Source organism: Calypte anna, chromosome 7, assembly GCF_003957555.1.
Source record: "Calypte anna isolate BGI_N300 chromosome 7, bCalAnn1_v1.p, whole genome shotgun sequence".
NCBI lineage: Eukaryota > Metazoa > Chordata > Aves > Apodiformes > Trochilidae > Calypte > Calypte anna.
Window position 1 is genome coordinate 29,638,152 of NC_044253.1, and position 23,059 is coordinate 29,661,210.

The window sequence follows — 23,059 nt, forward strand, 5'->3', positions numbered from 1 at the left end:
CTAGCCTTGTGGTGAGACATAGGGTGCCTGTATTTCTTCCAAGAGGTGCAAGACAGTCTTTGTAGGTTTGTGCTGTTTACTCATACTGAATCTCCTTGTTTTCACCTTGAAGTGATGGAGTGTCCTACTACTCTTCATTTGTTTGGGTCCCTTTTAAACTTGAAATAGCTTCTCTCCATCCTGGAGAGAGAGAGAGTTGTTCCTTTCAGGATTCCTCCCGTGTCTAAAAAATTTTGGTTCCAGTTTGATTAGGGATACCACAGTTTTGTTAAAAATGCATGAGAAAACAGCAGGAATGCTGTAGGATATACTGATTCTCAGGAAGACTGATGAACTCCCGTGTCTGTTTTCCATTTCTACAGATAACCACTCTGCACCTCCAGATGTAACCACTGGCCTGGTGGAACATTTGCATCGTGAGTGTCCACAGGTAGTATCAGTACGAGGAGTTCCCAGAGGCTACAGCAGCAGCATTTTGGAAACTGCAGATGGTGATTATAAACTTCCTACCTTCCTATCAGTTTTCCTTTTTTTGAATAAGCAAAATGCATAAACAGGTTGGCACCCATCGTGTGCTATGTGCCTGCTCCCTCCAGAGCTCTGCAGTAGTACCATGTGTCTACCAAAGGATAGGAAACTATTGCATTACCCATGTTCTGCTCCCCATTTCTGTACATTTCTATAGTATAGTAGTCATACATTTTGCTTTTAGATTGCTTCAGAGCTTTAAATTTCGAAAAATAAAATTATATCCACACATTTATATTTACTTTCTTAGAAATATATCATATGCACAAATGAATTCAGCGTTCAGCATGGTTTTGTGTGGTGGTTATTTCTTGCTAGCCACTTTGAGAACTCTTTCAGGACTTTGAATTCACATCTTCAGAGCTGAGTGAATGTTAAGATGTAGTAAATACCTAGACTCTTGACAAAAAGAACATTCTTTGGCATTGAAATCTCATGAAGGATTCAGCAGTCTGAAAAGCTAAATTAAAGTGTGAGAAGGTAAATTCATCATTGAGGTAGCTAGGGAACAGCATTGTTTTAAAAGAAACTTTTAGTTGAGACTGTTACTGATTAAAGGTGTTTTTTACTGAACAATCTGCTCATTTTTAATGACTCTTCACCTGAAAACCTTTCTGAGCTTACTATCATGTCAGCAATGTGGATGTGTTTCAGTGCATGTTAATTAACGTATGGTAAGTATTAAATCTTTTCTGTTTGGCAGGTGTACCAGTGAATAGCAGAGTGTCCTCTAAAATCCAGCAGCTTTTAAATACCTTGAAAAGACCAAAGCGCCCACCTTTGAAAGAGTTTTTTGTTGATGATTTTGAAGAACTGCTTGAAGGTTATTTCTCTTTCAAATATATTTTTCCCTCTGTGTAAGTGGTTCATGAAAGAATTGACAAGCACCCCCCACATCCTGCTATGATAAGCTGCTTTGTAGCTACTCAGTGCCCAAATAGTGTTAAATGAAAAAAGTTACTTGCTGGTAACTGGCATTTATTATGATAGTGGTTGCATGCACCTTAGTATCCTCATCTTGAAATCCAGAAACTGTCATTATTTTAGAGGTTCAAAGGAATTAAAGGCACTGAGTGGACTGTGCTGTATGTCTTGGCTGTACGCTGCATGGAAGGATAGTGCTTGTACATGGCCTGCAAATGTTACTCAGCCAAGAATACTGTTTATGTATCTCTGTGTCTGTCCAGTCAGATTAGGAGTTGCTTAGCAATATTTAACTACCCTTAAAACCAGCTGTATCAGCTGATTTTGGAGACTTCTTTTTGTTCTACACTCTTAAAGAGTCTTAAAGATAAAATGAGGATTTTGTTCTAAATGTGACATTTTTGCACAGCTGCTACTAGATTCCCAGTATTGTTTGTTTGATATGAAATGACTGAAGTTCTAGTCTTTCACTCAAGATTTTCTAGGCAAACTTTTGTTTGTGTGTGTATGTTATTGAGAAGAGCAGAAAATGTCACTTTTGACCTGCCAATTTTAGTTACTGCATAGATTGAGTGTTAGCTAAATCCAACTCTGACTTTGTTTTGCTTGCTCACATCAAGATACTTCCCCTTCATGAGCAGCTTGGGGCAGGGTTTTATCTGCAGGCTACTCAGAGAGCAGATGGCACACAAACCCTGCAGTGTTCTACAGACAGGACAGGTGATCTGAAAATCAAACAATATCCTGTGAGTGGTACAGTTTCAGCTGTGGATAACAATTCATCTGGCTTTTTTTCCTTTTTTTTAATTTTGTTGTTACAGAAGATAGTGTCACCCTACGTCGCCTGTTGAGAGTTTAATGCAGTGAAAATATCCAGTTGTCACTGAAGCCATTCTCTCTGATAATGCTTCTTGACTTGGTGTAGGTGTTCATTCAAATAGGTGTGCAGAATTTAATTTTCAGTTAAATTAAATAAAAATTAAATTTCCAATAAAATTCAATTAAATAGATGTGCAGAACAACAAGCAGGAAATACTTTTTTCCCAACGTAGAGAAAAAGAGTGAACTAGGGATTCAAATTCTGCTCCTGTGGCCAGGTCCTTTAATATGTAACCAGAACTCCACAGTAAGGGGAATTATTTTTTGTGAAGCCAGCAGATGATGAGCATAGCATCATGATAAAAGCAGAGGAGAGGAGGTGAGGGAGAGGAAGGTGGGAACAGTTTGCAGAACAGTCTGGTCAGCATAACTTGCACATTGTGTAAGCATTGACATTTTCCACTTTGCTGTGCTGATTTTAGTGCAACAACCTGATCCAAATCAACCAAAGCCTGAAGGAAATCAAACGAATGTACTTAAAGGAGAGCCCTTGGGGGTGGTGACCAACTGGCCACCTTCTCTGCTGGCTGCCCTGCAGCGCTGGGGAACGACTCAGCCCAAAGCCCCCTGTCTGACAGCATTGGACACGACTGGGAAAGCCATTTACACCCTTACCTATGGTAGGTGTTGGTGAGAGCTATAAGAAGTAGGCACTCATTGTGGAATGAATGATTTCCTCCACTTGGATACTTAGGGGTTGATTTGCTGAATATGAAATACGTTTTTAAAAAAGTCGATGAAGGGAAACTGTGTATGGTATTGATTATTACAGGTGGCTATTTGTAAATATCAAATAATTGTTGTTTTTTTTGCTTAAAAGAACACTAAAAATAGCCTGAAAATTGCCTTTGTTAGTGAAGTAGAGGTATTACAGCATTTTTTGAAAGCTAGTTGTGTCCCCCAGGGACAATTAACTGCTACACTTTGTTGTGTAGTTTGTTAGAATGTTAAAATTTTTCCTTTGCATTCTGACAGATGAACAATACTTACAGGAAATGTAACTGAGCAGCTGCATTAATTTCACTACTTGCAGTGGAGCTTTGAGAATTGCCTAGAATACCATATTTAGTTTCATGTTTAGGGAAAAAAAATCAGTAGAAACAAAACTGTAAATTATACTTGAACTCTGCCAACTGTACTGGCCATTTGATGGACTTGTGTCGTTTTATTTCTTTATAAAACTGGAAATTGCACAGAGAAAAACTTACTGCTTTGGGGAAGTCAGAAACTGACAAGCACAAAATAACTGATGGTTCCTACATGTCTGAAGGGACTGAGTGTGGATTGACTCCACAATAAAGATCCAGTAGTGGAAAGCTGAATTCCAGAAGGATGCTATTTGGGGGCGGCGGGTGGGGGCGGCGGGGGTGTTGCTGTAGAATTTTTATAAAATTCTTTTTATCAAAGAGATTTTTGGGGGGTGGCTGAAAATGAAAGATTAAATTTTATGTTGTGCCAAATAAACAGCTTGATTGTTGCCTTTGGATTTAATAGCTTGGAATAACTTTTTTGCTCAGAACTATTGAGAGCTGTGTAGATTGCTACTGAGCACTGAACTGGCATTTCACAGAGCCAGATATTGTGGCATTTATTCCTACCTTTTCCTTCTGAAATCTCAGTTTGGTTTTTGTTTTATCCAGCTTATGATTTTTCTACTTAGAGAAAGCAAGTTGTTTTCTGTAGGAGCCCTAGGAAGGAGTCTTGTTAAGAGCCTTTGGGGCATGCAGGTTTTGTATCAGGCAGACTGTGTGTGTGTGTTATTGCACAAGTGCACTGAAACATGGGGATAACTCAGAACTCAGCAGGTTTGTGAGGTGGGATTGCAGGAGAACCATATAGCAGGGATGTTTCCTTTCCCCTAATTGCTTGCCCATGTTCCTGGTGACCCAATACAGCCCACTTGCCTAGTGCATACATAAGGTACTGAGCTTGCCAATTGATTGCTAAAATTTTAGTCTCTGATTTTTTAGGCTTTATCTTTTTATTTTCTTCAGGCAAGCTGTGGAGTCGAAGCTTGAAGTTGGCATATACTGTACTAAACAAGCTAACCACGAAGAATGAACCACTGCTGAAGCCTGGAGACCGGGTAGGCTTCTGTCAGAAATGTCATTGTGGAGAAAATAGACCAAAATAGACCACGAGTAACAGCTTTAGCTAAAGAAAGCCTTGTAATACTGTGATAGGGAATACTATATTATCATGACATTTAGTCTTTTTGGTCCTGGTTAAATATGAACCTGAACATTGCTGTAAAGATATTTTTTTTCCACAAGCTAAAAAGCAGACCTGTTCCCCTCCCCAGATGACAACAAAAAGCATTTCTAATAATTTTATTGTAATTTTCTAGGTAGCTCTCGTATTTCCTAATAGTGATCCAGTTATGTTTATGGTGGCATTTTATGGATGTCTCCTGGCAGAACTTATTCCTGTCCCAATAGAAGTTCCACTAACAAGAAAGGTAGGTAAATACCTGCAACATTTTTATGGCTTCATAATAAATAAATCAATTTATGGCTTCATAAATAAATAAATAACATGGTGGGGAGGTGTTTCAATCCTATAGCACTTGCATGGCACTCTTCAAAGCCTGCACTTTTAAAAGCAGTATGGTGCATCAGCTGAACTACTTGGTGCACTTTATATGTTTGTAAAGTGTTTAATATTTATTTAGGGAAGGGGTGAAACTGTATGATGCGACTAAGTTAACTGTTTCACAACACATAACTGGAAATTTAAAAAAATCAGTATTTTTTAAAAGATATGTGGAAGTACTTCTCCAAATATAACAAGAATGCTGTCCTTTTTTTAGCTGTCATGCTGAGTAATGAGAGCACAGGCAGGTAGACACAGCAGTTACAGGGATCAGTCCACACACATGGAGATTTTTAGAGAATGTGTGAAATCAGAGCTGAAAAGCTTCAGGCTCTGTGTTTCAGTGCTTCAGGACTTGGAAACAAGATCAGACCAACTCGCTGGTCTATGGGCACATACAAATATCCCTGCTGGGTTGGAGAGGGATGCACGACCATTGCTTTTGGCAACACTTAGCCACAATTGCTTTACAGATCTACTGTCAAATCTAATTTAGTCCTTTGAGCAAAGACTTCAGTCTTTCTTCTTCTTCAAAAGGTCTTATGGGATAGAATTTGTTTTGGTTGTGGGCTTTTGTTTCCCGTGATACAAATTGGCTTAATATTTTCTAAACATGGAAAAGTTACAGTGAACTGTATGAAATCTTCATTATTTGTAAGTTTGCTATGACATGGTTTCTCTGTAGGATGCTGGCAGCCAGCAGATTGGATTTCTTTTGGGCAGCTGTGGAGTAACACTAGCTTTAACCACTGATGCCTGTCAAAAAGGCCTTCCTAAAGCTCAGACTGGCGAGGTGGTTACATTCAAAGGTATGTTTTTAAGCTACTCAAATGTCTTTATAGGGTAAAAGAGTGGGTATATCCCTTAAACATGAGTCTGAGTTTGTTTCCATGCTATTATATAAAGAAGAATTTTCATATGAAGAGCTGCCTTCATTGTCAAGACAGCACTTAGTGCACATCTTCCTTTGAGCGGGGTGACACTGCAGCTTTTGCTTGCCTCGTGTTGTTATCTCAGAAGAAAACTTGTTTTTTCAAACTGTACTGACAGTAACTTCTTTTTCCTTGAAGGCTGGCCTCGTCTCATTTGGTTTGTGATTGATGGGAAGCATCTGGCAAAACCAGCTAAGGACTGGCATCCACCAGTACGGGATGCCAGTGCTGAGATTGCTTATATTGAGGTAACACAGTATAATACAATGCACAATTATGCTGTTGTAGCTTGTCACAGCACTTTTTCTTCCTTTAATCTTTTGCTACAGTAAAAGATGTGTCTGTAATATTTTTAACTGTGGAGCAAGATTTTCTTCCCTCAAGGTTGCCAGGCAAACTGTCACTTGAATGGTTGTGCTGGGTCAAATTGAAGATTGGATTTTAGAATCCCTGGGACAATTTGTTTAATTTGGGGTAGACAAACAATCAGATTCTCTGAACACAAAAGCATTTTTATGGCAGAATTATTTTTTTTTTAAGAAGTTCACCCTGTGTTTATAATAAAATACCCTTTCAGTTCACTGCTGTAATTTTTTCTAGATTTTGTACTTAATCTAATGCTTGTAAAAATTTTCTCTTTTCAGTACAAAACAAGTAAAGAGGGCAGCACAGTGGGCATTACTGTATCTCATGCTTCCATGCTGGCACACTGCCATGCATTGACTCAGGCATGTGGCTACTCGGAAGGTAAGTTAGATAGGTACAACTTTAAAATTATCCTCATGGCTTTGAATATTCAGACAATCCATGTTGCAAAATTACGTTTACTGCCTTAAGAACTTGGTGGCTTTAACTGCAAAGGGAAAGACAGACTTCCTTATTCATAGTCAGTGTGATATGTGAAGTAAGGTGAAGGAGGTGCTGGTGAAATCATAATCAGTGTGTATTAAAATCTTTTTAACCTAAGATCCCTTGCAAATTTATTCAAGTCTTTGGATTTTTCATCATCATAGATGTGTTTGCCAGTGGTAAGAGCTATACTGATTTTTCATCCTTCTGCAGACTGCTTTGCTATTTGAACACACTGGCTGCCTCGTGAAGCCATGAGGTGCCCACACACAGTTGATGAAGCCATCTCAGTGGAAACTGAGGGAGCTTTCTTAGACTGTGCCTAGAGACCATTTGGGTAGCTTGGATCTCTCTGAAGAGCTCTGGGTGCTGCCAGTTCAGCTGTAGATGCTCTAGCACTGCATACTGGTGTGCTTTGCAGACAGGCTGGTGTAAATTATGCAGCTTCTTCTCTTTCAGGAGGAAAAGCTGTAGTTAGCTGACCCAAAGGGAAGGCCTTTTGATGTCTTGACCCCTTTAGTGCTCCATACAAGTACTATGATAGGGTGAACAAGGTTTTCACAGTCATGTATCTGTACTCTTTTTAGTTCTCATCAAAGTGAGACCCTATCCCATTTTCATTTTGGATCACCTTCCCATCATAGTTACCAACTACAAGAACTGTGCACCTACCCAACTTGTAGGTGAAGGATTGTATGGCTGTTCCTCGATGCTGAAAGGGTGATGGCAACCTGTTCTGGCTCAAAGGGGTCTGCACATCTTCATTTTCAGATAAATACGGAGTAGCAAGCTGTTAACATTCAGCTCTTCAGAGTTCTGGAATTCCCTTGAGTTTTTGTGTGTTCGTTTTTCAGATTTCTGTTGCCACATGCTAGAGGTGCTATCATGAGGTTTGTGTTCTGTACAGGACATACTCAACATAAAGCTTTGTCATCTGTTTTGTTCATAGCAATTTGCATCTCCTGTTTTTGGCCGCAATAGTACTTACTATCAGAAAGGAAAGGGTCTTCCTCTTAGTTAATCGTGTCCTAGAAAAGAACATTGCCATAGAGATTTCAGTAAAAAGGGATCTATTCTTCTTAGTCATTCTCTCAATGAATAGCCAAGAATGGCACCTGGCTTTGATCTGTGCCACCATTAACCAAAAAAATTTTCCCTTTGAAATCTGTTTGCTGTAAGAATCTCATGATTTGACTGCTTTTTATGCCATAATGTGGTAGTTCATACTACTGTGCCTTGGGACATAGAGAATCACAGGCTGAGGTTGGAAGGGACCTCTAGAGGTCATCTGGCCCAACCCCTCAGCTCAGGCAGAGCCAACCACTTGCCCAGTCCCATGTCTAGATGTTTTTTAAAATAACTCCAAGGATGGAAACTTAGCAGCCTCTCTGGACAACATGTGCCAGTGCTCAGTCACTCCTGCATAAAAAGTTTGTCCAGATGCTCCAGTCCCCAGTCATCCTTGTGGCCCTTTGCTGGACACAAGCATTTCAGTAGCTTCATCTCTCTTGTTCAGCTGAAAAAGTTTGCATCAAAACTAAAGTTTCAGTTTGCATAGTTCATTGGCAGATGTAACAAATGGTATTATAACAGCAGCAGTCTTAAATACCTTGTAAAAATTTAGTCTGCCACCATGATTTAAAGATGATTATTGTAAGTAAGACCCTTTCAGCTTAAGCAGCCTGTTTGTTACAGGAGGTGTGGCAATAAATGGCTTTGGTTTCTTGGTGCTGTTGGATGTCTCACAGTTGCTTTTACAAATATTTTGTGCTTTTAAATAGTCTCATGAATATGCTTCTTAAGTCTGATAGTTTCTCTTTGACTTTCAGCTGAAACACTTACAAATGTCTTGGATTTCAAAAGAGAGGCTGGCCTTTGGCATGGAGTATTAACAGTGAGTATTTGAAGGAATGAAAAAATACATAAAGTTGCTTCTACCAGGGGTAGAGTATTGGTATCAGAATGAGGTCATAAACTCTCTCAAGCTTTTTGTATTTCAATATTTATATTTTTCAGAATAAAGTGTTACTTTTTCAGTATTAGGCTGCAGAGGTGTTGCTTATGTTGTTACTGACTGTACACATAGTTTTCACAGTTAAATGTAAGAGTTATGTTGCTGCTGTAATTAAATTTCTTTAAAGTATCAGTACATGCTGTGTATTCTTTGAGACACTTGAAAGTTTACTTTTTAATGTTTTTCTTACAGAGTGTTATGAACAGGATGCATGTCATCAGTATTCCCTATGCATTAATGAAGGTTAATCCACTTTCCTGGATACAGAAAGTCTGCTTATACAAAGGTAACCTGGAAGTATTCTTACTAATTTCTTTTTGGTTGAATAAATAAATAAGTAAGTTTGGTTTAATAAAATGTCTGCTTTAGCTGATGTCACTGCTCTTTAATCCAGCTACTTCCTTTAGCCACAGCTTTAGCAATTCTATGCTCCATTTTAGTATTATATATACTGATAGATTCATTATTAGTGGTATTGATGCACTTCTCCTGATAAGCCTTTAAAGAAACTTTCTCATCTCAGTATTTTAATTTATAGTAAACATTTAAATTCTCTAATCAAGTTCATTGAGCATACATTGGTCATAGTAGTTTAACATTTGTCATTTGTATTCATTGTCTGTGTTTGTAATTGATTTCATGCATTTAGGTAAATAAAAACAGTGATATAATTCCATAATTGGTCTTTTTTTTGTTCTGCACACACAGCATAATTATTTTTTTTACTTTCAGCTCGTGTAGCAGTAGTAAAATCACGGGATATGCATTGGTCACTTTTGGCTCAGCGGGATCAGAGAGATGTCAGTCTGAGCTCATTACGAATGTTAATAGTGGCAGATGGAGCCAATCCATGTGAGTATGGATTTCTTGAGGAACAATCCAAGGGGAATTAGTGCACACTGAAAATCACAAAACTCTGGGGCTGCACTGTAGGAGCTTGGCAGCACTGGCTGTAGTTAGCAAAACAGAGAGCAGGAGTATTTCTTTGCCAAAGACACTTCTGCAAAAGTTTCATAGAAAATATCATGAAGAATCTATGTTTTATCTAAAGAATCGTTGCTAGTGTGATATGAAAGAAACTTTTAAAATTTCAAGTAAATCATAACATCAGCTTTGCAGTAGCTGCTCGTGTAGCCATGAAGTTGTTGAGTTAAGGTGTATCTGATTCTGTATGTGCCCTGGGAGTTGTCCCAGTCATGTGCAAGGGCATAAAAATGGGAGCAGTCACAGCTTTAGCTCAAAACCATGACAGCTGTTGACTAGAATGTGCAGGAGGAGCTGTCCTTTTTCTTTCAGTCATGTGGTAGTTTAGTTACTTGAGAAAAGAAGCTATGAAGGTTTGGGGCTTTTTGGCAACAGGTAAAAATATGCCTTAGGTGCTTAATGTTGCTGTTCTTGTACATCAGATAATCCATAGTATTTCAGATTCCTTGGTTTTGCATGATGAGAGGCCTGCAAATCATGCTGGTGGAAGATAAAAACTTGAGGTAATCTTACTAAGAGTAGGTTTGTTTTAAGTGCTGTTTCTGAGCCAATGCTTATAAAGTTAGGAAAGTTAATTCTATAGTAAAATACTATTGGTAGTTGGGTGATTGTTGTCTTCGCGAGGTGTGGCAACCCTGGTTCAGGAACGGCATGGCGACCAACCCCAGGTTGCTCGGGCCATCAGCTCACAGACACCAGCGTGGTGGATGGCTTGTCCCGTACTGTTATACGGGATGCCGTGTGTTAAGGTAATACCCCATTTCAGAGCAAATGCCTGGGCTGATTTGGAGACAAAATTAGGACCGTTGTCCGTTTTAATTTGATTAGGGACGCCAAGCCACGCCATGGCTGTCAGCCATGTTGGATGGTTGCTTTGGAGTCAGTCCTAAGGTGTTGAGTGGCTACGATCACCCCGCTATATGTGTCTACAGTTACTGTTAGCCACACTTGAGGTTTCAGCAACTGGCAGAGTCTAAAATCTGTCTGCTTTAAGACCTCTGGGGTTTACCCTGCTGGACCACAGTGGTGCTTTCTGACAGTAGGGACATGTAGCTACTATGTGTTTCACGTCAGTGACTGAAATCCTGCATCTCTTCGCTAACGCTTTAGCTCTGATGTGGAGAGACTCGTGTAGCTGACGGGCGTCTCTTAGGGCCCACAATCCTTAGCGGCGTCTGCTTTGTCATTACCGTTTTGGAAAAACCCTTTAATTGGGCTGTGACTGTTGACGTGGATGACCAATATAGTGCCCTTTCAAGAAAAAAGTGCTTCTTCCAGCATCAGGACTGCTGTAGATGTTGACACACCGGGCCCCGACATGGCCAAGCAAAGTTTGGCCACAAACATCGAACAATTACTATGTTGAGATGTTCTGTTGGGAACAGTCCGCACGCTAGTACTACGGCTGATGCTTCTAGCCGCTGGACTGAAAGAGCACAATTGATCATCTTAATGCAGTGCCATTCTCCTCCCGATTGCCATACTGCTGCCGCGGTTTAGGTCATTGAGTAAGCGTCTGTGAAGACCATTGGTCCCAGTTGGGGCCGGTCCATGATCTTCCGTGGAAGGTCGATGTTGACAATTGCCAGCATTTGGGTCCAGGGGGGCTTTGTGGCGTACCGGACTTCTCCACCGAATCCGACAAGATCTATGGCCAGATGCTCTGACATCGCCACTGATTGTGCTGGGAGCTGTTTGTGGAAGGGTAGGTATACCCTGGCGGGTTCGATGCCTAGGTGTCTTAGGGCGAGTTTTCTGCCTTTCATGATGAGGCTACCAAGGCACTCAACTCCCAGAGAGAATGCACGTGACAGTTTTCTAAGACTATCCATTGTACTGGTTTGGCTGTTTCAGGGGGGCCCTGGGCCAGTGCTCCTACTCCCCCCCCTTCCATGAAGTGCATATACAGATCAAGTGGTATATTCGAGTTCCACCTGGCGAGCATGCTTGATGACACCTGTTGCTCGATAAAGTCGAGAGCGTTCATTGCTTCTGTTGTCAGAGTTTTTTGCTCCCATGGGTTCTTTCCTTTTAAAAGATCGTACAGGGGGCCATGATTTCGGGAGGGATCAGGACAATATTGCGGAGCCATTGCAAGGACCCCACTAGCTGTTGCATATCATGGAGTGTCTTAATGTTCCGACGGATTTTTATTTGGGGGGGGGGTTTACGTAAGAACTTGTGATCCTCACTCCCAAAAAACTTACACATGGTCCTCTTTTAATTTGCGCGCTCACGATTTCGAACCCATTTGTTTTTAGAGTTTCTGAAACCGTTGACACCAGCTGGTCCACCTGACTTCCTGACGGTGCAGCGATTAAAATATCATCCATATATTGAATGATAGTCGCAGTCAGGTCACTGCACCGGACTGGTGCCAACGCCCGATCCACCTTGATCTGGCAGATAGTATGTGAGTTGATCGTTCCTTTGGGCAGCACTTTCCACTGGAAGTGTAGGTTGGGGCATTGGCTGTTTGGAAATACGACAGAGAAAGCAAACTGCTCCTTGTCCTCCTTGTGCAGGGGTATCAAAAAGAAGCAGTCCTTAATATCAAGGACAGCACAAGGTTGTCCTTCCAGTATCATAGAGTTCATAGGCAACAGCATTTGGACAGGACCCATTAGTTGGATTGTCTTGTTTACTTCACACAGGTCATGGAGGAGACGAAACTCCTCGCCAGTTCGTTTGGGTATTACAAAAACTGGGGTGTTCCACGGGCTAGTGGAAGGCTCTATGTGACCTCGCTGTAGTTCGTGGTCAGCTAGCTCAAGAAGAGCATCCATTGGAGGCTTTGATAGTGGCCACTGCTCGACCCACACTGGGTTGGACGATTTCCACGTTAGTCTGATTGGTGGGAGTGGATGTGCAGCAGTGGCCTTTAGGGTAAATTTGTCACGCTGGCTTTTAATAGGGCTAGAGCGTCCCTTCCCAACAGGGGTGGGACTCCTGACATGACATATGGAAAAAGGGTGATGGTTTTCTCCGGTCCCTTTTCAGTGTGAAGCGTGATTGCTACCAGTTGAGCACTCTTCTGAGCTCGGGTTAATCCCCCAACTCCACCCACCATGGGGGCGTCTTCCAATTTCCAGCATGGGGGCCAATTCATCTCAGGAATAACTGTAACATCTGCTCTGGTGTCAATAAAAAAGGGGACGCTAATGGTGGTGCCATTTGAGGTATTATAGAGGGAACAGATCCCCCACACCGCTGGCAGGTTATCACACTTTACTGCCAGGGTCACCCTGGGGTCTCGCCTCCAAGGGGTGGTCCTTGCTGTCCTTGAGATGGGGGCAAATTCGGCTGGACCGTCGGTTGGACCATAAAGTTGGTCGCTTCTCAAGGGGGCAGTGGGTTCGAGAGCGCCTTGCCCCATCCAGGGTTGGCATAGTTGGGCTGCCTCATGTCCCAAGAGGGAGAGGACCGTGAGTGGCCCGGGTGCCCTCTCTCCCCCCCCCGTTTCCCTGGGTTTTAGATTTGCATTCCTTAGCTAAATGTCCTTTCTTTCCACAGGCCCAACACGGTCCTCTGTATCGGTTCTGGTGCGGGGGGAGTGCCAGTGACGGGTCCCCCAGTTGGGGGCAGTTTGCCACCATGTGGCCAGCTTGGCCACGTTTAAAACATGCCATCACATTAGCTATTGCAGTACGAACAGCCACCTGAATCGGGGCCAGATGCTCTTCATTCGGAACATGCTTAATCATGTCCGCGATACTTGACCCCGCCGGCAGTGATCGTAGGACTTCCTTGGTGTTTGAATTACACTGCTGACGTAAGCAGTCTGCAACGACCGGGCCTTTTGCTTCCATGGGCAGGGTCGAAGAGTCGACCGCTGCTTGGAGGTGATCCACAAATTGTGTAAAGCTCTCACTTTCATTTTGCTTTATTGTGGACCATGGCAATGGCTTGGCGATACCTCCAGAGGCTGTGCGAATAGCTTCTCTAGCTGCACGAGTAATTGTCATAACTTCATGGGCCTGCAGGCCTTGGGCTTTTGCCTGGGGGATAATCATTGTTGGGTCTGTATCCGTTAGTCGCTGCAGGCTGGAGCCGTGTAGTGGGTGATCCGCCCCAGTTACTTGGGCTAGTTGCCTCGCACAGTTGTCCTCCCATTCTTGTTTAAAAACAATCACCCCTGCCCCGTCAAAAATCAATCTACAGGTTTGTTTTATATCAAACGGGAGCATGTCATCTCCCCCGACAACCCCACCTATGAGGGTGGAGACCATGGCGGAGTTAAGCCCCTTGTCCGCAATTGCTTTAACAATCGCTTGTATATCCTTAGGGTTTATTGGCAAATGGACCCTTTGTCCCCCGTCTGTCACCCGGACCGGGAACGCTAGCGTGGCCGATGGGACCCAATCGGCGCACGCTTTCTTTATTTTCCTCCAGTCCGTGAGAGGAATTTTTTCCCCTCGCGGTCCCTCTTTATTGTGGATAACAATATTTTGGCTTTCAACTCTATCTACCCCCATTTCCTCCTCCTCCGAATTTGGATCAGTTGCGAGCCACTTGTCCCAGCTAGTGTCTGATCCGGAATCGGAACTCAACTGACTGGTTACTTCTGGGCTCCAATACTTTTTTGTCAGGCTCCAGCCCCTTTCCCTTGAGGACGGGCTGTTCCCCCCTTCTTGGTTCGCCTCGCCTTCTGCTAGGGGAGGTGTTTATCCTATAAGGGCATTTTTTCAGATGGCCACTCTGTTTGGCTCTCCACCCCTCACTCGCACTCCCCTTCCCTTCCCGGTCACCCCCACCACCTGTCTCCTTCTCGTTCTCCTCTCCCTCCCATTTGTGTGCGCTTGTTGGCTATAGCACTTCCTCTCTGTTCCTGCTGGGGGCATCCTCGCCCCACCCTTCCCCTTGCCGCTTGGCGCCATTTTGGGGTGCATAGGGCGGTGGTCTAGCCCAGACATTCTCAGACTCTGATTTCCCCGCGGCACTCCTGGCCTCCTCGGCTAACCCACCCCAGAAGGATTTTGCTTGATTCTGTCCCTCCGTAAGCGTGTCGGGTTTCGGGGATTTGGGGGGCGTATCGCCCTTCTGCAAGTCTTTAGGTGCAGCAGAATTGCCATCGTCTGGGGGGCGCGGAGTCTGTGTGGCTGCCCCGACTCCCAGTTTTGGGGTGGCCAACAAACAGTCCCTTGCAGCCCTCCAGGTCTCCTGTTCTTGTATGGCCTTCTGTAGAGCCTGTACTACTTTCCCCACGACTGAAGATTTTTCCCACAACCCAAGGACATCGTCTCCTTGGCTAACACTTTAGTGCATTTGTCCCACGCTTCTGGGTGGAGAATGTCCACCGGCTGGTCAATGACCCCAGTCTGTAAAAGCCTTCCAACTGCAAGAGTAAAATCTTTGGGTTTACCATCAATACCCCACTGCTGATGTAATTGTGATATGACCTTCACAAGGGCTTCCATCCTCCTTGTTGGTCTGGGAGTGTCCTTCCCGCCGGGCTGCTCCGGCCTCTCCGGCTGCCGTTCACCCGATTCCAGGGGAGTTCCTGGGTTTCGGCACCACTTGTTGCCTTCGCGAGGCGTGGCGACCTGGTTCAGGAACAGCACGGCGACCAACCCCGGGTCGCTTGGGCCATCAGCTCACAGACACCAACGTGGTGGACGGCAAATGGCGTTTATTGAAGAGTGACACAGCATTATATAGTTCGGGTTTGCAACGTCACTTCAGTCTGCTTATGTCATAAACTAAAGGCTACTGGCTATCAGGAGAGGGGCCCTGTCTTTCCGTACAGCGCGATATCTTCCGACCGCCAGACCCTAACTACCCACAGGTGATGCCATTACTTTTCATTGCTGTTGGCATTTCTTAGTTACATTTAGCTGTGTAAATTCATTTTTTTCAGCTTCAGTGGTGTATTCTTGTATGAGTTTACATTAAATTACACTTGGGATGTAGTAGAGTTAGTGAAGTTTGCTGGTCTGTTGTTACATACTTCAACAAAGCTGTAGGTGGTGAGCTGGCCTCTTGCATTTGGCGCTGGGTGCTGAAGACCAAGTAGGGTTCTGAACTAGGGTGAAGGCATGTCAGAAGCATTTGATGCTGAATGATAAAAGCTTTTGTGTCCTCTTAAAAAACATTTGTCTAGGAACTATATAGGAAGCTGGCATATCCAGTTACCCTTGGTGACAAAATACTCTGATCACTGAAGAACTTTCTATAAAGGGTTATGTTATGCTGCCAGAGAAAGAGCCAGTAGCTGTGAATTTCCTTCAGCATGTTAGTTGTTAACCACTAGGATTTTTTTCTCCCAAATCTAATTTTTAATAATAAGATGGAATGGGTTTTTTTAGGCAGCTTGAAAGTATATTTGGTTTGTGAACACGTGCAGCCAGATTTGTACAGCTGACCTGGAGTGTAAGTATGGACTTTGAAATCCTGCAGCTCAAGCTTTCCTGCCCTTGGCAAAAGTTTTCCAATTGTGATTGTTCTTTTTAGGGTCAATATCTTCCTGTGATGCATTCTTGAATGTATTTCAGTCCAGAGGTTTGAGACCAGAAGTGATCTGTCCCTGTGCTAGTTCTTCAGAGGCACTGACTGTTGCTATTCGCAGGTAATTCTCTTTTCTGAGCAGTGTGCTGAAGCATTTGTTAACTATTGAAATGTATTTGGTGTTAAAATGATAGTCAGAGAAGATGATTACCCACAGAAACACTGAGACAGAAGTCTGAGACTTGCAGGTATCTCCTTTGCTGAAGGTTGTTTTTTGTTTTTTTTTTAACTTGAAAAGTCTAATATTTTCTAAAAGTAATCAGTGATAGGTTTGGGTCTTATCCACACTGATATTGCTGGAGAACCTTTATAGAATACCCCCCAAAAATCAAAACTGTTACTTATTTGGGAAGAAGAAGATGCTGAATTTTCAAGTCATTGCTGATATACAATGTCATGTAAACAGAGGACTGAAAAAAAGGAAAAAATATTTCTAAATGGCCTGGAAAATACCATAGAAGTTGAAATAGAAATGCTTTGTTTATAAATAGACATATGGATGGAATACATTGGAATTTTTTGACTGGCTTTGGTCAAAATGGTAATCTTACCATTCAGCAAATGGTAAGCAAATCAATTTCAAGAAATCTTGAGTCAAATGTTTGAGATTTTGGAGAGTGCTTTCTCTGCCAGGAGAACCAAAAAAAAAAGCCCAACAGCAGAATCTTTTTTCTGTTCCATCCTGGAAGTTGAGCACTTGGACAAAAAGGAGTAGTTGGTCCTCAATCAGTTCTGCTCAGAGTAGGAAGCATCAGGCCCTTCAAACACTTCCTAATATTTCCTCATGTTTAGACAGTTTAGACTTTGAATGCTGATTCTTGACTTTTTTTTTACTGAAATATAATGAAATCCTCTCTTTAACATTTGAAGTTGTTTTTTCTAGCTTGGTTTTCTTCTACTTAAAATATCAGTCTTGAACTCTTGGGTTGAAAATAAGAAAGCATTTTAAACTGCTGTTTAATATAAGAAACTCGTTATTCTCTTTACAAACCTGAGACACTTGCATGATGTTTGTGATGTTGCCCTTGGTCTGTTCATTCATATCTGATTTGCCTTTATGTTTTTCAGGCCTCCAGAGCTGGGTGGGCCTCCTCCAGGAAAAGCAGTGTTATCTATGAATTGTCTGAGTTTTGGCGTGATAAGAGTGGATACAGAAGAGAAGTTGTCAGTTTTAACTGTACAGGATGTTGGTCAGATTATGCCTGGAGGTAGGAAAGCATTTTATGTAGGTTTAAGCATGTTCCACGGAAGTTCCTTACTCTTGTGCTGAGAAAATAAAGAAAAATGTCAAATGATAAGCACCTTAAAAGTAGTATGACACATCACCTAAACACATGAAGATTAAGCACTGTCTCAACCAGATAATTCAGTGTTTCCAGTAGAGAGTTTCCAGAATGATAAATTTGAGTGACCACAGCTGTTATGGGATGGTGCTTTTGGCTGATCTGCAGGGTTGTGTTATTGTTCACCTTTTAGCATGAGTGCTGACTGATGTTAACAGCTACAGCAGAACAAAACAAAATATAAAGTGTGGTAAGAAACAGTCTTGTTTGTCCAGGAGTAACAGTCCACTTCTGAGAATAAAATAAACTATTTCAGTTGGAAGGGACCTACCTGACCACTTCAGGGTTGACTAAAAGTTTAGGCATGTTTTTAAGAGCATTGTCCAAATGCCTCTTAAACACTGACAGGTGTGGGGCATCAACCACCCTCTCAGTAAGGAAAGACTTCTGAAAATCCAGTCTGAGCTTCCCCTGGCAAAGCTTTGAACCATTCCCACACATCCTGTCACCGGATCCCAAGGAGAAGACCTCAGCTACCTCCCTCTCTCCATTCCCTCCTCAGGAAGCTGCAAAGAGCAATGAAGTCACCCCACAGCCTCCTTTTCTCCAAACTAGGCAACACCCAGAGTGCTCAGCCACTCTTCATAGGACAGTCCTTCCAGCCCTATCACTGGCCTTGTTGCCCTCCTCAGGACATGGAATGACAGGCATGGTGGGTGCAGTCCTTTTAGGAATCACAGGAGAGGGAGATACCCTATATGTGAGGGAACAGTGGAATGTATGGAGCTTACCTGAGGATGGATGAAGAGCCAACTGAAAGCAGTCCATCCCAACAAGCTGGAACTTGGACGGGAGTCCTGCATGGATGAAGTAGGAGCTTTTGGTAGAAATCATACATACTAAGGGAGTGTTTAGAAGATGGAAGCAAGGGCAAATAACCTGTAAGGAATACAGAGACACTGTCTAGGCATGCAGAAAGGAGGGAAGGGAAGCCAAAGCCCAGCTGGAATTGAATCAGGCAAGGGATGTTAGAGGCAAGAAGAAGGGCTTCTATAGGATGAGTGCACCCATGCACCAGGCCATGCTGGAAGCCAACCATCTGGACAGCAGCTTTGCAGAAAGGGCTTTGGGGTTCGAGGTGTCCATCAAGTTGAACATGAGCCAGCAGTGTGCCCTTACAGCAAAGAAGGCTGCTGGTGTACTGTGAGGAGTGTTGTCAGCAGGTCAGTCGAGGTGATCATTCCTCTTTCCTCAGCACTGGTCAGGCCACAGCTGGAGTGCTGTGTCCATTTCAGGGCTACCCAGTACAAAAGAGAGATAGAGCTACTTTATCCAGTGAGGTGGCCACAGGGATGACTGGAGACTGGAGCATCTGGACAAACTTTATGCAGGAGTAACTAAGCAATGGCAGAAGTTGCCCAGAGAGGCTGTTGAGTTTCTGTCCTTGGAGATATTGAAAAAAATACCTAGAAATGGTCCTGGGCCGTTCAAGAGGGCCCTCCTTGAGCTGAGGGGTTGGACCAGATGACCTCTGGAGGTCCCTTCCCTCTGGATATCCCAGCAAACTGGTAAATCCTGGATTAACCTCTGTTCCTTCATGATGTGTTAGCAACAACTGTGCTGCCTGAAGTAGATAGGTGTAGGTATTGTTCCACAACCAATAAATGGATTAAAGCAAAGAGGCACCTGTGACTTTGCTATTCTTGGCCCCATTATGAATCTCCTGCCTTGCTGAGTTGTGGGTCCAAAGCCCTCCCTCTGGATAACAGCGCTGACTAAGGGTACAGTTGAAGAAAGGGGAAAGCTATGTTGAGCTATTTCAGCAACCACCTCTCCTCTCTACTTCAGGGTCCTCAAAATTAGTAAGTTGCACATTTTCCTGACGGCCACAAGCACTTTGCAAACAATTGTGTTGGTGGTTCAGTTATTCTTTCTGAACTTCGATTCAAGCTCAGAGCTTTCTCCTGCCAGCAATAAAACACAGAGCAGAAGCTCTTCATATCAAAACAAACAGAAAGGAGCCCTGTGTGTGGGATTTCATGTCCACACTGCTCATTTTATCTGCAGAAAATCAAACATCTCTAATCTAACCTTTGATAGGCAAAATATTCAAAATGTTCTTCTTGGAACAAAGGCTTTGTGGCCAGCAGGACAATATTAATACATCCTGAGTTCTGTTCATAGAACTGCATTCTGTAGAGTTCAGCATGCCAGGCACTCTCAGGCAGGTTGAGATCTGGCTGGGTCTGTGAAAAATCCTTGTCTTCTTCACTCTGGCAGTTACCAGAAAGCCAACTCTATCCTGGGCTGCACCAAAAGCAGCATGGCCAGTTGGTCAAGGGAGATGATTCTCCCCCTTTACTCTGCTCCAGCGAAAACCCATCTGCAGAACTGTGTCCAGTTCTGGGGCCTCAAACCACAGGAAGGACATGGAGATGCTGGTGTGAGTCCAGAGGAGGACATGAAGTTGCTCAGAGGGCTAGAGCACCTCTGCTTGTGAAGACAGGCTGAGAGAGTTGGGGTTGTTCAGCCTGAAGAAAAGGCTGCAGGGAGACCTTAGCACACCTTGCAGTACCTGAAGGGGCTACAGGAAAGCTGGGGAGGGACTTTTGACTAGGGCATGGAGTGATGGGATGAGGGAGAATGTCTTTAAAGAGTGGAAATTTAGGTTAGACATTGGAAGAAATAACTTGCTGTGAGAGTGGTGAGACACTGGCCCAGGTTGCCCAGGGAGGTTGTGGCTGCTCCATCCCTAGAGGTGTTCTAGGCCAGGTTAAATGGGGCTTGGAGCAACCTGATCTAGTGGGAAGTGTCCCTGCCCATGGCACAGGGAACTAAATGGTCTTTGAGGTCCCTTCCAACCCAAAGCATTCTATGATTATATCACCATGTGTCTGTATTGTTTCTGATCCTTGAGCACTCTTACAGAATCATGGGTCTGTGAAAATGGGTGGGCCAGGTAATTTACAGCAAGATAACTTCTGCTTCAACTTTATGAGCTAGAAACTAAGTTTGTAAAGACAGGCCAGTGTGATTACAGCCATCAAGGATAATGACTGTATTGCTGTATGGCCTCAATGTGAAAACATGACTGCAGGAAAAAAAAAGTGTGGTGACCTAATGTGATTTAACAGCTTCTGAATTGCTTCATCTGAATGTTCAAAGTAAGGTTGGTAAACTTGTTTACAAAGACCAAGGTGACAGCTGCTGTTAGCTTCTCTGTAGTAGCAGAATGGTTATTTTTCCATTTCAACTGGAGTACTGATGGCATGGCCTACTACTGCTGTCTGGTTTGGCTGGTAAGGCTACTGATGTTCCCTTGAAACCCCACTGAAATTTAGCTGTATGCAAATCTTTTACTTAGATTAGGGTTCAGTCACAAGAACCTGGAGAAAAGAAGTTTGCATGCTTTTCAGGTAGTAATGGATCTATTGGTGAACTGACTGGAGGTTGAACTGGACCTTGGTCTAGTTTTTTGGAGTTCAAAAAAATGGTATTTGATGCAGCATTGATTAAAATCTTCCTTTGGATCAGTTTATCACGTGGAGATCCTTCTGGTTTTGCTGTAGCTTGCTCTCTGAGCAAACTGTGCTTGACTACACTGAGGCACAAAGCACCCTACAGTTGTGTTGCACCTTCAACCTTCTGGTTTAAGATGCCATTGACAGGCAATTGGCAACACTACTGTGACTTTCTATGTTAGTAAGAAACACTGAGGGAATTGTCTGATTGTGTGAGGGGGGAACAGTTAAGTCCATCCTTTTAAGGCCTTCAGTTAATATGATTTACAATTGAGGAGCAGCTTAATTAATTTAACTCTTTAAAAATTCTGATCAGCACTGGGCTATCAGTATCTAGAGTAGATTAGCTACAGTTTGACCAAATGAGAAAAATTCCAGGTATGTAGGTATATTTTAGCAGAAATTTCTCTGTAGGTTGCTTAAGTCAGGACATAAGTGATGGAGTTCTTTCTAGAGGATAATCCAATGATTTTGTTCCCTGTGATTGTGTCTCAAATAAATAAGGCTAGCAATTATTTATAGATGTGTGTCAAGTATAAATACCTTATTTTCAAATGAGTCTGCATGTACATTCTAACAGTGGATATACTTGTGCCTTACCTTGTAAGATTTATGCTATTTCCTATGTAGTATTCATGGAGGATGTGCTCTGTCCATTCTCATTTGGTGTTTGGCATACAGGAGAGAACATACCACCATTTCCTTTCCTGTTAGTTGCCCTCTTGAATTACTTTGCTGACTAATGAGTCTTGCTCTTTATCTGGTTTTCTGGTTTTTAACTTCCCTTAGATTGCTGTGTTTCCACCAAAGGCCTGATTTGAGTCATGCCATTCCTGAAGGCTCTGTTCCATCTTCTGATTCCCACTGAATACATTTGAGTTCTTATAAGTGACTACATGTCTTATTCTCTCAAACATCTTATGAAGTAGCAGCTCACATTCCTAAATTTAATTCAGTCATACACATTGGGAAATCAGGCACCTAGTCAAGAAATAGTCATCATGCTGAGGCTTGTTCAGTCAAGCCAAATGGTTCTGATCTCGTTAGCCTTGGAGATCCCTGGTGTACTTTATTCAAGAACCAGCTGGTTAAAAGGTCATGGATAAAGTGTCCACTTTTGCCCTCCTTTTCATCAGATCTTTCTATTTGTTCTGAGACACTGTGCCCCCTATATAGGTAGTCTTACTCAAGAGACCACTGCACGAGGATGTATCTTACATCATTGCCCACATGCTGCTCTTGATGCCACCTTCCCTTCAGCTGCCTTGGCTGTTCACTTTTGTTATGTGGTGAATGCCAATCACAAAACCACCAGGCAAATGCAACATCCACAAAGAGATACACCCATCAAAGATAGCATGGGAATTCTTCAGAGAGAACCTAGTATGCATTCCCCTGGAATCTTCCCTGCAGCTCCTGTAGGGATGATGTTTTCTCTGAACTGTTGACTGCCTTGGGCTACTTTGCATGGTTTCTCTCTAGGACTGTTTTTGCTAAGGAGTATTTGGCTGATAACAGCCTTCAGTTTTTCCAACTGACCTAGTATAGATGGTAGGGAGATTACCAAACCTCTCTTCTTCTGCTGGTTTTGTGCCCCCAGCTTTCACATCATCTGAGATGCAATTGCTATGTCATTTGTCATCTTGCAAATTTACTAGGTATGTATATACTTTATGCTTGGTCCTGGATATGAATGTTCCAGGTATTCAGTTCAGTTTGCCTTCCTTCTCCTTCCATTCTTTTGCAGGGATTCTTCTCACATTCTTTTCTTTACAGGAGAGTAACCCTTTCTAATCCAGATCTGTATCCCTATAGCTCCTGTATCATAAAAAGCCTGGTTCATCAAGAGTGTTGCAGCAGCTGCTTTCTTATTCTTAAGCAGAAAACTTTGGGTTGGTGCCAGATCTTAGGTTTCTACAAGATGAACTTATGCACACACTGTTTCAAGTTCTGGATTCTGTCTGTATTCAGTACCTTTCCCAGAAGTTCAAGAGGAATGGTTCAAATGTCTCAAATGGTAGGATGCTGGCTTTGTTTTCCAGTCTGTGG

The 23,059-nt window shown here is 42.9% G+C and overlaps 1 protein-coding gene across 2 annotated transcripts in view; it reads left to right on the plus strand.

The window, feature by feature from the left end:
* DIP2A (disco interacting protein 2 homolog A) overlaps nt 1-23,059 on the plus strand; it is a 116,237-nt gene that overhangs the window by 68,285 nt on the left and 24,893 nt on the right. For both annotated transcript variants that reach the window (XM_030454403.1, XM_030454405.1), the window contains exons 6-18: nt 363-491; nt 1,232-1,351; nt 2,754-2,951; nt 4,326-4,417; nt 4,679-4,789; nt 5,609-5,732; nt 5,994-6,103; nt 6,500-6,602; nt 8,534-8,598; nt 8,911-9,004; nt 9,451-9,570; nt 16,153-16,267; nt 17,275-17,414. In XM_030454403.1, coding sequence (XP_030310263.1) covers nt 363-491; nt 1,232-1,351; nt 2,754-2,951; nt 4,326-4,417; nt 4,679-4,789; nt 5,609-5,732; nt 5,994-6,103; nt 6,500-6,602; nt 8,534-8,598; nt 8,911-9,004; nt 9,451-9,570; nt 16,153-16,267; nt 17,275-17,414 — 1,521 coding nt within the window. The remainder of the gene's footprint in view (nt 1-362; nt 492-1,231; nt 1,352-2,753; nt 2,952-4,325; nt 4,418-4,678; nt 4,790-5,608; nt 5,733-5,993; nt 6,104-6,499; nt 6,603-8,533; nt 8,599-8,910; nt 9,005-9,450; nt 9,571-16,152; nt 16,268-17,274; nt 17,415-23,059) is intronic.